Below are 14,847 nucleotides of genomic sequence, written 5' to 3'. Positions count from 1 at the left end.
ACTGCAGATCATGCAAAGAGATAAAAATATAGAACGTAACATCTCCCATTTAATCTAGGAGCCAACAACTTCCACAAGTGAGCATCTGGGATTGTCTGGGACAAAATCACTGCTTCCCATCTAGAAAGGGTTTTTCACACAAACCCCATAAAAGCAGCATTTCATGATCGTGGTTATCTATTCATGTATTGTGCAGTTTTATCTGGTGTTTGTGGATGCAGCAACCGTCATTTCTATAGTGGACATTTGGCACTGTGTAGCAGCTTTTGCTCCGACCAGCAAATGGATGTTGTAGTATGACACCCTTGGCTCGTTTTCCATCTTTGGTGCAGAAAAGGAGGCCAGTAATCCTTAGCTTCCTTTCATCCCCCTAATCCCTCCCTTAAAAAAAAATTCTATTCTCCGAGCATCCACCTGCTAGTGAGGCCTGAGCCCCCAGCAAGCCGAACCAGTGTCCACCTGCCCCCTGCAACCCTCCCCTTCCCTGTCCTCTCTCTCTCTCACACACATACACACACACACAGAGAAACGTGCACATCTCCTCCACCTGATGCACAGCAGCACCTTCTGCTCTGAATGCCTGCTGTCGGGCCTGCTGGCTCTTTGCTCTGCTTCACTTCTTCCTGCCTCTGGTTTAAAAGCTGGACATTTGCCAAGCCAAATAAACCGACGGCATCCCCGTGGTTATGAAAAAAAACTCGTGGTACAGCTACAGCGCTTGTTTTATTGCTGCTGCTGTTTTTGTTATCAGATTTTGAACTGTGTGTCGTCCACGCAGCCTGTGAGTATTTTTTTTTCTTTATTTGAAATACTCTTGCAGTTACATGTCAGAACCATTATGGAGAAATCCAATTAAAATAGTTTCTCTGATTAAAAGCCTGTTTAGTTTGGGTAAATAAGGATGTTTACATATCGAGTCCAGCTTGAATTACATTTTTTCCAACTAATCAAGGCCTCTTGATGTGTAAGTATTTAAAAGTCATGGAAAAGTCAGGTGTGTTTAAGGCAAATGAATGAACCCAACAAACCTGGACATTATCAAACGATGGCTTGAGTTAGTTGCTCACTCTTCTCTCGTCCCTGTGCTCGTGCCTTTTACTGTATATAATAAGAAATTTGAATGTGGATTGTGGCGTTAAACAGCAGTCAGCCTGTGCCACCATCCGAGCAGGCTGCATTTATGAGTTCCTGTTTTTCGGGTGATGACTGGAGCGCTGTGCTCAGATAGCCGGCCAGTGTCCAGGACCACTTTTTTTTTTTTTTGTCTGTGTGAAACTAGCAAAAGCTTCCTGCTGTGGCTGGCTGGTTGCCAAGTCCCCAGACCCCAATGCAACCATTTCACCCCCCCCCCCCCCCCCCCCCCCACACCCAAAGTCTAATTCCAAACCCCTCCCATCCTGAAAAGAAGTGAAACATACAACGGAAATTTCCAGGGCCTGTACGCCCAAGAGCGTGCCCCCACCCGTCCAACTAACCCCCACCAACATCGCCACCCAGCCCAAAACCCCTCCTCTTTCCTCCCGCCCTCCCCCTTTTCCCCTGCTTTCTCCCTTGAATCCAAAGGCTCGGAGAGCAGCTGGAAGGTGAAGTACAGCTTGTGAGCGCTGAGCTCAAAGTTAAGCCAGACACCCACCCCCCAACTCCCCTAACTCCAACTCTTGCTGTCTGAAATCTCCCACAAACCCCATCTCCTTCACTCAAACTCAGAAGTGCCCGAGAGTGCCGAAAAGTACACTTGTATGTCAGACATAAGCAGCAGAGAGACAGGGAGGAAAATGTAGAGGACTACGCTGTTTGAGAAATCAATTGTTCTGCTGTGGTTAACTGTCGTTTTAAGTGCATGTAGATGTGAGGAACGGGCTTCTGACAAGGCCATTAACATGCACAAATAGCTCTCACTTTACCACTGTTAAATAGAGCAGAGGAGGATCCAGTCACGGTAGCAGTTTCTTACTTTTAGAGGCAGGAGTCAAAAGCCAAAGTCAAAACTTTTCTTGAAGCTGTTTTTCAGACAGGGGAGACAGTGCTGACTTCATCAAGGTGTGTCATAAAGAATCTCAAGCGAGACAACTGACAAGCAAGTGACAAAATGTGATTATTAAAACCAGCACAGTCTCAAAAACAGAGTCAAACTTTCAAATATCTCACACTCAGTGGAATAAAAATGTAGTCTGGGTTAGTTTGTGGTTCATCAGAAGACAAGATAAACTTTTTTTATGTGCTAAAAATTGCTTTGCAGGATATTCCAAATGCAAAAAGGAAGTCTATTTAAATATTGTAGATAAATCTCGAGAGGCTGTTACGTGAAATTCCTTTTTCTGTCATCTAGCAAATATATCAGATAAAGTTATAACGGCAGGATTGTTTGTGTTTGGTCTTGTATGCTGGAAAGCATCTTATGCAGGCTAAAAATGTGCGTGGGTTGAAGTAGAACCAGGGTCAACAACAGAAGCATAGACTGTATATAAAAGATGAATGTATGGTTTGCTGTGACAGACCACCAACACATCTCACGCAGGAGCAACTTTTCAATCAACAAGGAGCCCGGCCACAAGAATGGCAAACCTTTAATGTTCGTTTTATTCCAAGTTGGGATTGCAGATACCAAAATAACCACAGCTTAATAGTAAGACCTGAAACCAAGCAACTGAGACCAACAGTTCAACTCAAGTGTTTATTGCATGTACAGTACATTCTGACTGCTTTTGCAACAAGAGGAGTCACCCTCCCTGCTGGCCATTAGTAAGACTGCAGTTTAAAACACTTAGACCCCAAAGCCCTGTCCATCTTTTACATACAGCTTTTGAAAAATAAAAATAAATGGACTAAGAGCAGACTTACTTATTATCGGAGATCATCTAGGCCTAAAGACTCTGGTTTGTTAATGGGCCATTTCAACATTTCGGGAAACACACTGTTCACTTGGGAACACTGATGTGTATGTTGTTTATATGATGCTGACTGAAAACAGAGGCAAACAGCTACCAGTGCCTTAACCAATCAAAAAACAGCTCACTATTTAAAAGACTATGTGTTGCTTTTGCAAAAACAAAACAGAATCTAAAAGTAAAAGAAAGCCTCTGAGAATCCTGGAAATATTTAAGCATGTAACCATCTACGACATGCTGCGGCTTCATCCTGAACACATGAGATAAATGTAATGTTTTGGAAACATAACAATATTTCTGCAAGTGTCAAAACTTCTCTTTTAAATGGCTTTGCTCATTTTCCATTTCAGGGTTTTCAAGCTTATTCCATTTTGTATTTTTTGACTTCTATTCAACCCCAGTGTTATTGTGTTTTTTTTTTAAAAAGTTTTTATTTTCCATCCTGATTACATCTCTGGTAACATGAGCCATTGTGTTGCTTTATTATACCCTAATGCTCTGGATGGCAGTACGGCAGCCTAATTCTCAGACTTTGGCAAACAGAAAAACCCCAACACGGCACACAGGTCTCGACAGCAAAGCAAATAGAAATCTGTGTAAATGCAATCAAAAGGCAATAAAAGTGGAAACGGTGAAGATCGGAACAAAGATAATTAAAAGACGGGTGATAGCGCCGGTCCAGCCTTAGTGTCTGTTTGTTCGAGAGGTTTTTATGACAGCATCAAAGCCATTTCTTCCTAGGAGAGAAGTTCATTTGTAACTAAATAACTGCACCACAGAGGGTTTCTCCGCTTGCACACAACAAAAAGAAATGATATCACATGATGCCATGTTTGGCCGTTTGGTATCCAGACCTCCCACATTATAGGCTCCTTCCCAAGTCGGAGCCACAGTGTTTGCAGAGCAAGATGCACCACAGACAACAATACAGCCTCCAGGACTCTCACACGCACATGCATTCCTGTGGGCCTGGTGGGTGGGGGGGTCCTAACCTCAGGAGCTCAGCAGGCTTTGTCTACTTCCCCCCCACCTCCACGCCGCCCCCACTTTTTCCTTCTTTTTTGATCGTTTACTTGCACAACAAGCTTTTTCTCACACCGGAACATGAAGAGCCTTTTCAATCAATTTCATTAAGAGCCAGGGCTGAGATTTATGTCAAAAGGCATACGTTGGTTAATGGGCGAGTGAACGCTAACGATGTGTGATTTCTTGATTTAATCAATGCAGTATATATTGCCACTCTCAGATTACTGCACGGTAATGGAAGCCAGGAAAAAAAAGAAGAAGAAGAAGACTACATTCCCATGAATGATGAGCCCTCCACAGTAGTACTAAATTGCATTACAGAGGCAGTAGTGATCTGTGTTGTCATTATGTAAACTGCAGTGAATCAGTTAGTCATTCAATACAGTCCCTAATTGAATAATTAGATTCCTCTCTGTGTAAAGCTATGCATGTTTGTCTCCCCCATGTGCTAGCAACAAGCAACAGATGGAGCGTGTTATGTAATCATATCGATGTAAATGAAAGTCACAGATTATCCTGAGAGACGTATAATAACGTGGCGTGCTTACACTCATCGTGCCGGAGCTGATAAATACTCTGAGTCCTTCTGGATGGCGGTATCTCACGCAGGTGACAGTGACAGAGGGCTTGCTGTGTTTTTCATATGGAGAGAGACAGCAGTGGAGAGTGATGATAATATCGTGTCTCATCCATCCAGGTTTTCCACATGCACGTTTCCTGCCCGCAGTATCGGCAGCGACAGAGCAGCGTGCAAACTCGTGTTGAACAGGTTTTCGGGATACTTAATGTGGGATGCGTTTCAAGTGGCTTTTCGGAGTTCGAAGGTTCTTGGCTTCGTTATAGATTGTTGCACGCAGACTGCAAAACTGGACTCTTCCAGTGTATATTCTTATTGATGGCCAGCAGGGGGCGACTCGTCTGATTAAAAAAAAAGAAAAAAGAAGTCAGATTGCATAGAAGCATATTGGTGTGAATGGTAAGTAGCTAGACCCAACATTTAGTCCATGATTGCATCGGCAAATACTGAAACATCACAATGGGACTTTTCATAGCAGTGGCTTATGTCATGATGGCTACATGGAGTCTATGATACTGTTATGCTAGCATCAAGGCCCTGTTGATGACAACGATTAAATCTTATTAGTCTGGACCAGTCAATCCACTGTCACATTTCTTTTAATTTAGTCTTATTACAATTTATTGCAAATTAGACTGCCTTTGATCCTCTCATGTTTCAACTTGTGCTGACAGTGGAATATTTCAATAACTTGAGGATAGATGGCCATGAAATTTGGGTTGGACAGCTTAGAATTAATCAAACATTTTTTTAATGTCACTACTTTTTCATCATGTGGCATCACTAAATGAAGGTGTCCGTGCTAATTAGTGGATATGGAACTTCTGAAGTTCTTGTAACTTTTGAAGGAAAACATTGTATTTCTGTGCGTCTTCACATACATCAATGACCTCCTGACCCAGTATGAACCATCCAGATCCCTCAGGTCATCTGGATCCGGTCTTTTATCAGTTCCCAGAGTCAGAACCAGACACGGAGAAGCTGCATTCAGCTTTTATGCTCCTTATATCTGGAACAAACTCCCAGAAAGCCTCAGATCAGCTGAAACACTCAGTTTATTTAAATCCAGGTTGAAGACTCACCTGTTCTCAGCTGCATTTGAATAAAGCACCAAATCCACACTTTAAGCTTAAATTTCAAAACTTACATTTAACTACTGATTTTATCTACTGTTCTGATTTTATCTGTTTTGATTTTATATACAAATCAAATCACAAATCACTTTTTATTGTCACATCACATGTGCAGGCACACTGGCACAGCACATGCGAGTGAAATTCTTGTGTGCGAGCCCCACAAGCAACAGAGATGTGCAAACACAACAACACAAACGAGCAAAATACAAGAATGGCCAACCTGAAACTAATAAATATATGTACAATATATAATAGTGTATGCATTTCTGGATGTGTATACTAAATATTTTCCTACGTGTGTGTGTGTGTGTGTGTATACACATTTTTACAAATTAAATAGTAAAAAAATAAAATAAAATAATAATAATAATAATAATAATAATAAAATATATAAAATATACAGAGTTGAATATGTGCAAAACAAGTGGCATTTATATACAGTATGGAGTGCATAATGTTAAAGTTCCAGTAGTGAAGCTGAGGTGTCTATGACGTGTTCAGCAGTCTGATGGCCTGATGGAAAAAGCTGTCTCTCAGTCTGCTGGTACGGGACCGGATGCTGCAGAACCTCCTTCCTGATGGAAGCAGTCTGAACAGTTTATATACTGTTGTTTGTTTGTTTGTTTGTTAATTAGTTAGTTAGTTTATTTGCTTGTTTTATTCAATTTTAAATCATGCTTTTTATTTGTTCTTGTTTCTAATGTCTCTGTAAAGCACTTTGAATCACCTTGTTGTTGAATTGTGCTATACAAATAAACTTGCCTTGCCTTGACTGCAGGAACTAGGGACCAAACCTCCTACAACGTCATTTTGTGCATCTTTTTTTAAGCTTCTACTTCAGTGTAGATATGTGCGGTTATTGGTCAAGATGGAAGTGAATGTGGATTGCTGCAGCACCAGCAACCCACTAAAAATAATCCATGAAAACATGGAAAAAGCCTTTATCATGACTCAAAAAAGGACGGTTATGGTTGTTGCTATTTGGCAGCATAGAAGGTGCTGATATACAGTTGTGGTCAAAATTGTCCATCCACTCATCATGGGCTTAAGTTTCATGGTCATTTTTTAAAATGATTTCTCTGAACTTGTCTTTTTCCAGGGTGGAATGATTGTACATTATACATATTTACTGACTTAAAAAAGGTTGGTTTCCTGCACAGACCTGGATTTTAACCATAGTTAATAGATTTTTAATGGGTTTGAAGTTGAGTAAGGTGATGAAAATTGGGTTTTATTGACATACAGTCATCTCCAGATTGTCTCTTTGAGGGCAGCTGCCTGCTGATAATACCATGTATGTGTTTCATGCACTTCATGTAACACTATGACAGATCAGTGACTTGTGGCACTGGAGCTCCACTGAGTGGTGACACAAACCCAGTTGCCCGCTCCCACGGGACAACAGAAGAAGAAAGTAAGTTTTGAGACAACCATCGCAGGTTCAAGTCACAAACAGTCTGCACAGAGGCCGCCCGAGTGCTCCAGTTCTGGTGAGCTTCCTTCTTTGAGGTCATCGGTCCAGGCTACTGTGGTAGACAGTGCAGTGTGTTCCCCGAGGCAGCGAGTCCTCACCTGACCCCCAGAATCACAACACAGTGTCCCCTTGTACTGCAGCGTGGCGCCTGGAAGTCATCACTGATACTGGCAACACACAGGGGGGCTCTGAGGTCATCAATAATGACTCCATTTACTTAACACTGACCTAAACACCTGCTCATTTATCACGGCTGACATGTGTCAGCCATGCCCATTTCTCACAGAGGAGCCAGCCACAGCAGATCTTGATCTGGGTCGCCTCCTGCACTGAGAAGGGCTTTAGTGAGTAGATTAGTACACAGAGGGGGCTAAGTGCAAATAGCTATACACACCTATCCTTGTACTATGACTTACATTTTGTTGTAAAATGCTGGACACTGCCAAAGTGTGAGTGTGGATGTTAGCAAGCCAAAAAAAACAAACAAAAAAAGAAATGGTCTTGAATGTGCTCTGTTAAGGAGTAACACACCTGAGCAGGCAATTTGTACACTAGTTATTTTAAGGTTTCCAAGCGTCTGCCACTGTGTGTTACAGCATGTGTGAAATTCTCCCTGGAAAACTGTTTTCCTGTTTTTTAAATGATTATATTTCAAAACACCTGTTGAAAAACACAGTCTGCTAAACACATGTCTTTGGATAGTGCTTTATAACATTTTATAATTTAAGGTATAATTTAATTTATTAGGTATAATTTTCCTTACCTAAAAACACTTCAAACATAACTACAGTATAAAAAAAAAAAAGAAAGAACTAATGATGTAAGTGTTGTCGTGAGTTGTGGAACCCATGGAACTTTCCAGAGATGTTCAGGTTCCTGTTCAAGTCAGGGGTCCATAGTGCTCTAGGGCAGGTTATCATTAAGGATGTCTCTGCTGCATTCATCTTTCCCTTGACCCTGACTAGTCTCTCAGTCCCTGCATCCCACCATGCTTCATTGTAGCAGGCCAGGAGATGAGCGATGCCTCGTTTCCCGCAGATCCGACGCTTGGCATTCAGGCCAAGCATCTCGATTAAGCCCACTCTACCCCGTTAGCTCAGAAGAGTCTAGAGACTTTAAGAAGAGTCCTGGTGGCTTCAAACCTCTTCTATTTGCAGATGATGGAGACCACTGTGCTCACTGGGACCCTCAATTATGCAGAAACTTTTCCTGTACCCTTCCTCAAATCCGTGCCTTGATACAATCCTGTCTCATAGGTCTACAGACAGTTCCTTGGACTGCACAGCTTGGTTTGTACTCTGACATGCACCGTTAACGATGGGCCCTTATGTAGACAGTTGTGTGCTTATTGGGCTCACATCCAGTCAACTGAATTTACCACAGGTGGACTTCACTTAAGTAGCAGAAGCATCTGATAGATGATCAATGGAAATATTGTAGTTTTGTTTAATAAACTTACAAGAACTTTTCACCTTGTCATCATGAGGTATTGTGTGTAGAATTTTGAGGTGAAAAATGAATTTAATCATCTTCCCTACAAGATGATGAAATCTTTCTGATTACAACACAAAGATCATCAAACATCAATCAAATGGAGCCTGTTAGATTTTTTTTAAAGCGCGTTTGAAGAATTAACATTCGAGTGAGCGCCTCTGTTCTTCATCTGAACACCCGGGGTTTTTCTCGTTTGTAGCACTCGAGAATAAATCGAGTTCAGACAGTCAGGATTTGCGCAGGTATGCGACGGCAGAGCTCTGTTTCGTCAACACACATAATGCTGGACGCATCGTTTACTTCCTCTCCTTTAATTTCTCCTGGCACAACGGCAACCTCTCTAATGCTGCTTTGGTACTCTTCCCTTGCTCGCCGTTTCATTGCGTGTAGTTTTGAATCTTTAACTAGTTACACAGCTTTGCTTACACGTGCATTACCACTCACATCTGTTCCAATAGAGCTTTCTCATGGTCCGAGTTGTTCAGGTGCCTTTAGACAAACTTAGTGGGCTGTCATACATGTCAGTGACCTGACTGCTGGGGTGCTCTCCCCGTCTCTCATCTATGTGAAAGACCTCCACAGGGCCGTGCATATTTCTTTTAGAACTCAGATCTTTCCTACATTCATGCCTAACATCCAGACAACTCCAGTGTGTGAGAAGCACTACAGGAGAATTTACTGCATTTTAGTGTGAATGAATAGAAACACGTTTGGAAACAATGACACGGGCACCCACGTTTGCTGTCTAATTGGGTATTCCCCATCACACCCCTAACACACAGCAGGCTTCTGGAAGAAAATAAAGACATCAGACTCGACTACAAACAGTTAGAACGACACAGATAACATTGCTGATGTTGTTTGTAGATTTGAGCGTTTTTTTTCCCCAAGCATTCACATGTGCAAAGATTCTTTTTAATTAACTTAACCGGTACTAAAATGCACACCTGCACCCCATTTATATTGGCTATTACGCATTGGTTACCTCTCTGCCCGAGGCTGTGGCCAGCTTGGTTGGGCAGCCAGAGTAGACTGCAGGAAGTTGCGAGCTTCTCCAATTTGAGAAAGATTAAGGATTAGCAACTCTTGCAGCTTAGCTGTGTTTCTAACCAGATTAGAGTAGAAAAGCACTATATGCATGTGTATATATGTGCTTAACTGATTTATTAGACCACTTGTCATAAAAACAAGAAAACAAAACTATTTGAGAAATCTGTCAAAAACATTAAAACTAAAAATGACTTAAATCACATTTTTTATACCAGAAAAAAAACACTATGGACTTCTCTTAGAAGTCAGAAATGAATCAAGCATAACATTCAACAACTAATGTTTCTGTTCAGGAATGAAAATAAAGAAATGCATTTGGCATCTTAATGGAAAAATAGTTTTAATGTTTCTTTCCCTGCTTTCTGTAAATATGAACACTACAAATGTATATTTGCATTAAAAATAGCTGTCCATAACGTTGGATCAACCATTATGGAAACAGGAATTATGAAAAAAGTAAACGCTCTCTTTATGATTATGGACACTTTTGGGGGGGATGAGACAGATTACCCAATTGTTAGTCACAGCTGTAATTGTGCAGACACTTTCCCACACATGGATTAACCCTAGTCTTAAGACTAAAAGGGAAATTAAATTGAAAGCTCCACTGTTAAAATTTCTGAGCCCAACTTTAATCCAAGGCTGCTTTAAAGTAGCAGCACTAAATGACCGATTACGATGTCCTAGTATGTTCCCAGTATTGGATTCCTAGATTAGGCATGAAGAATTTATACTACGCCCGCCCTCTCGTCTGTGTGTAGAGGCAGCTTTCTTAAACAGGTTTGAGCCAGTCGCAGCATGCAGACACACTGGGACAGCAAACCAAACAGAGTAGCTCGAGGGTCTCTTGCTGTTGTCCTGCCTTTTGTTTTGTCGCCCTCCTCCTGCTGTCTTCAGCTCCATAGGAGAGCTGTGTATGGCTTACAGATCGTGCCTCTGAACATCAATAATAGAAGGCTCGCAGCACAGAGCGCAGAAAGGCCACAGGCAGCGGGACAACTTAATACCATTCAGTTACTAATTAACTAATTGAAAGACCAAGGTCTCTAAATCTGGAAGTACAAATAACTGATTATGTCTCTTTGTGCTCGTACAGAAAGTGATCATCCGTTTTAAAATGAGGCGTAAAATCAAGAGCAGAGCGAGTGTGAAATCTTGTGGCTCAGCCGCGTATTTGTCTGCGACGCTCAATGCGCTCTTATTACGGACAGTAATGAGAGCCAATAAAGAGCTGATTTATTGTTGGCGCTGATTCTTAATTTATTTATTTTTCCCTCTGGAGGATTTGTAGGTGGCAAGTGAAGCCTGTAAGGTCAATCACACGGAGCTGTAAAATGAGATGTATCCTGCATTGACCAGGGCCAAAGTGTAGAGGAGGCCCGGGGAAGAGGGGAAAAGATATAGAGCCGGGAGAGCTTCAGTGGAAAGAAATGGACTCCATTTTTGTAAGTCCTCCTCTCCAGCTGTCATCCTGCTCTGTCCCATGGGGGGTTGCCACGGTGACAGGAGGCCACATGTCTTGGGGGTGTCGTTTTGGTCAAAGGACCCCATTGTTCTTGTGTTAAGCCGCCTTCAGTATGCCCGTCTGCCAGGGACAGGGGCTTCACACCCTTCACGTACACACACTCTCCCGCGCTCTCTCTCACAGACAACACACCCAACACCCACTCATATTATAGAGGTGCAGCAGTTTGGCTTCAACTCTATAAACTGCACATTTACAAAGATGATACAAGTTTTAAAAGAGACAAGAGCAGACAAACACACAGTGTCACAGTCGAGCAGAAAAACGCACACACACACACGAGCCTAGTCTGTGTGTTTTTTCTCTCTCCAAGCAGTAGCAGCCATCCATAAAGTTGAACTTCCACACATTTATATTATTCCCACTCTTGACAGTAGCATCATTTCCTGACGCACCCTCCCAGGAGCGGCACATCAATAAGCAGCAATTCTGCAAGAGTGCCACCAGATGGCAGTGTGGCCCCACTGCAGCCACACAACATCACATTAGTGGGTTTATGATTTTGTCCATCTGTCTTCCGGTGGGAATAGAGAGCAGAAAAAGGCCTTGGCAGATCACTAGTGGGGCCAAAAACCTCTGTCGTCCTTCAGCCAAGTGACTGACTTGATGTAAAAGGAGGCAGTCAATTACTCAGTGATGGATAGATTACAGTCATGCATCATTCTGCGAGCCAATTTTCCTATGTGAACTGAATCTGAAACTCAATTTGTTACTGCCCTCTGTGACAGATGGATGGAGCCGGTACTGAGCAACAGATTTTAAAAATCAATAACCGCTGGAACTTGGGTGGAGGTTAGAGGTCAATTTACTTTCAGGCATTTGGCCATGTTTAAAATACAGAACAGGACGGTTTATGCTAAAGGGAAAGCTGCTGCACTTGAACTCGAGTGACCACACACAGCTGGAACGTCACGTTTGTGGAGACAAGCGGCTGCTTTATTATCTGGATTAATTTGCTCTAAATGAATCTAAAGCATCCTTTTAAATGAACACAGTTTGTTCTAATGTGCCATCTTTACATGGAGGCAATATATTTAGTTAGAAGCAGATGCTTGTAAGGTTCAAACTGTACCTTACAAGCATCTGCTTTTCAATAACCACAACTGTTTAGATTATTAAAAAACAAACAACAACAACCACCAATCACAATTAAGCAGAATTACTTGAGCACATTCATTTAAGTTCTCTGTGTAAAGCCCGCCTGCCTTTGGCTGACACATTTGGTGAATGCGACACAGCCATCTTCATCCAGCCTCAGGAGCAGATATTGACTTCATTTCCTGATCCAGTGACTTTGTAGAGGCAGACTGAAGATGCACTGTGATTACCAGCCGAGTGCCACGATATTGATTAGGTGGTCAGCAGAGATGATTGAGCTCTCAGCATATTGACTAGCTTAGTTACTGGAGGGAAACCACTCACAAATTGCTGGTCATCTCTAATAATTCACAGAGAAAGAAACAAAAGAAAAAAAAAAAATCAATGTTTTAGCTAAGTGTAATCTCAGTTCATTAAGTTAGGTAAATGATCTCAGGAGGCATCTCCTGCCTCCTCAGGGAGTGACGGTTGGCTGGGCAGAGCAGCACTGAGCCGACGGCCCCGGGTCCTCCTGCGGGTCTCTTTGCTGGACTCGGGAGAGGTACGAGGCAGCCAGGTGAGTCCTGCACTGCTGCTGTTCTCAGCGTTGCTCTGGTTTCTCAGGCTGCGCCGCACTGAGCGCTGCCCTCTAGTGCAAACTGGTTTAAACACATCCTCAAAATTAAAGTCAGCTTGCCAGGGAGCAAGGTCCACATGAGCCGTTTCCCCCTCTTCCTGGCTATCAGAGCTTGACTGGATGTTTTCCTGTGAGCTTGCTGCTCGGTCTCCCTGTCTTTCCTCCTCCTCTTCACAGCTGGTTTGGTGCTTCTTTACATAGTTCTCCTGCTCCGCTGTCACTGAGCTGCTTACAGAGCTCCTCCTGCCATGCTTGGCTTTCCCGTGTGCTGGCTCTGTGCTGTTCAGGCAGTCTAAAGTAGGTACATGTGCACTCACGGGATATTCTGACTCTGTGCAGGGTGTATCTGCAGAGGTCTGGGCACAAAGTTCAACAGTGTCTTCTTGTCTCTCTTCATGTACAGAAGGGGTTCTCGTTGATAGCTCAAGGCTTGTAGTGGTTTGCTCTTCATAGAGCTGCTGCTCTGTCTCTCCTCTGGTCAGGTCACTGTCAGCGACACTGACCTTCCTTTTCTTCAGTCGTCTTCCTCTGACCCTCACCCCCAACAGCCTGCTGTCCTGCCCGGCACTTTTTTCACTCAAGCTGGGCGATGTGACAGAAACTTCTACAGTGGTTTCTGAGGCATTTGTCACAGCGAGGTCGTGTATCACTTGAGTTTCATTAGTTACTTCAGGATTCAGCTGGGTTTCCTGATCTGGAGCTGTGAAGAAAAATGAGGACAAAAGAAAAATCTCAGGAAAAAAATGTTTCCACTGGTTTCCCCTGAATCCAAAGGTTCTCATTTTTTAGGAACTAAAATAAAGTTTGACATCCAGACATTGATACCGTCTCCAACCACAGGTTAAATCACACACTGGCAACTTTCTTTTCCTTTTTTTTACCCTTACAGCTGATTGAAGGAGTCTCCTGTGCTGTTGGAGACTGACTGATGAAGGACAGCCTCTCGGTGATGGGACTCAGGGCGGGGTTCTTGGAGGCATATTCACGTGAGCCGTACAGCGAGCGGTCTACGTCCTTGTTCCATCGACGCGTTGTGCTGGAGGTCATCTGGGGACCAACAAACTGCAGTGTTAGAAATTTCTGCATTGACAAGCCTGCAGAAGCGTTAAAGCTGGCAAGTATCCACCTCTGATATGGTATGCAGAGTGTTTCGATCTTGCACATTTCATTAATAATACAATGATTATCTAATGCACAAACATATTTTATAAACACAAACATAAAATTGAAAAAAAGCTGAAAATATTTTATCAATTAGCTCAAAGTTAAAGAAACTGCTGGAGAATGTTCACTCATGCTCTTGGGCAAATGTGTGTTATGGATATAAAACCTTTAAGATGGAAAACTGAATCCCTGCAGGAGTAATAATCTGCTTCATCCTCCGATTCTTACGATTCTGCTTCGGTGACACTTTGTGCTCATCAGTGTGTCTTGTAGTCAGACAGCACTTTCATTTTCATCAGCTGTCTGCATTTCATGGAGTGTAATAGGGCTGCCCGATATGACCAAAATCTCACATCCCGATAACGATATATATCACAAAAAAGTGCAATGTGTGTAAATTCTGTGAATCTCAGGCAACTAAACTTGTGTGAAGTGTTTTCAGCTGGGCGTCGTGTACCTGGAGTCGAGTGTTTTGACCAATGCATGAAGCTATATATTTTTAGATATAAGTTATAACAGCTGCCCTTTTCTTTGTATTCATTACACGGCGTGCTGCGGAGAAAAGCCCGTTCTAACATTTGAGTCTAAGTTTTATTTTGAGCACCTGACGGCTCTTTTTTGCTTCTCATCCGTAAACTCTCTCCATACTCTTTCACGTGATTCTTGCGTAGGTGGTAGACGAGGTTTGTGTGTGTTTGAGTCTGTGGTGGGAACCGGTTTGAGCATAATTTGCATGATACATTTTTCTGGTCCTTGTCAGACCTTTCATAATTAACCAGGTCCCTCTGTTTGGTGCTAA

General features: G+C 42.6%; 1 protein-coding gene across 2 annotated transcripts in view; it reads right to left on the bottom strand.

Annotated features, from left to right (window-relative positions):
• Nucleotides 1-8,713: 8,713 nt before the first annotated feature.
• Nucleotides 8,714-14,847, bottom strand: part of cdca2 (cell division cycle associated 2) — a 32,893-nt gene continuing 26,759 nt past the window's right edge. Inside the window, exons 13-14 of one of the 2 annotated variants that reach the window (XM_080893229.1) lie at nucleotides 13,766-13,931; nucleotides 8,714-13,584 (exon numbers count right to left, since the gene is read on the bottom strand). In XM_080893229.1, the coding sequence (XP_080749355.1) occupies nucleotides 12,701-13,584; nucleotides 13,766-13,931 (1,050 nt within the window). In that variant the 3' untranslated portion in view covers nucleotides 8,714-12,700. The remainder of the gene's footprint in view (nucleotides 13,585-13,765; nucleotides 13,932-14,847) is intronic. The other variant, XM_080893230.1, reaches the window with a different exon arrangement.

Source organism: Rhamphochromis sp. 'chilingali' (assembly GCF_963969265.1).
Source record: "Rhamphochromis sp. 'chilingali' genome assembly, chromosome: 10".
NCBI lineage: Eukaryota > Metazoa > Chordata > Actinopteri > Cichliformes > Cichlidae > Rhamphochromis > Rhamphochromis sp. 'chilingali'.
Note: the sequence above shows the minus strand (reverse complement) of the source record. Positions and strands in the feature narration are given on the sequence as shown.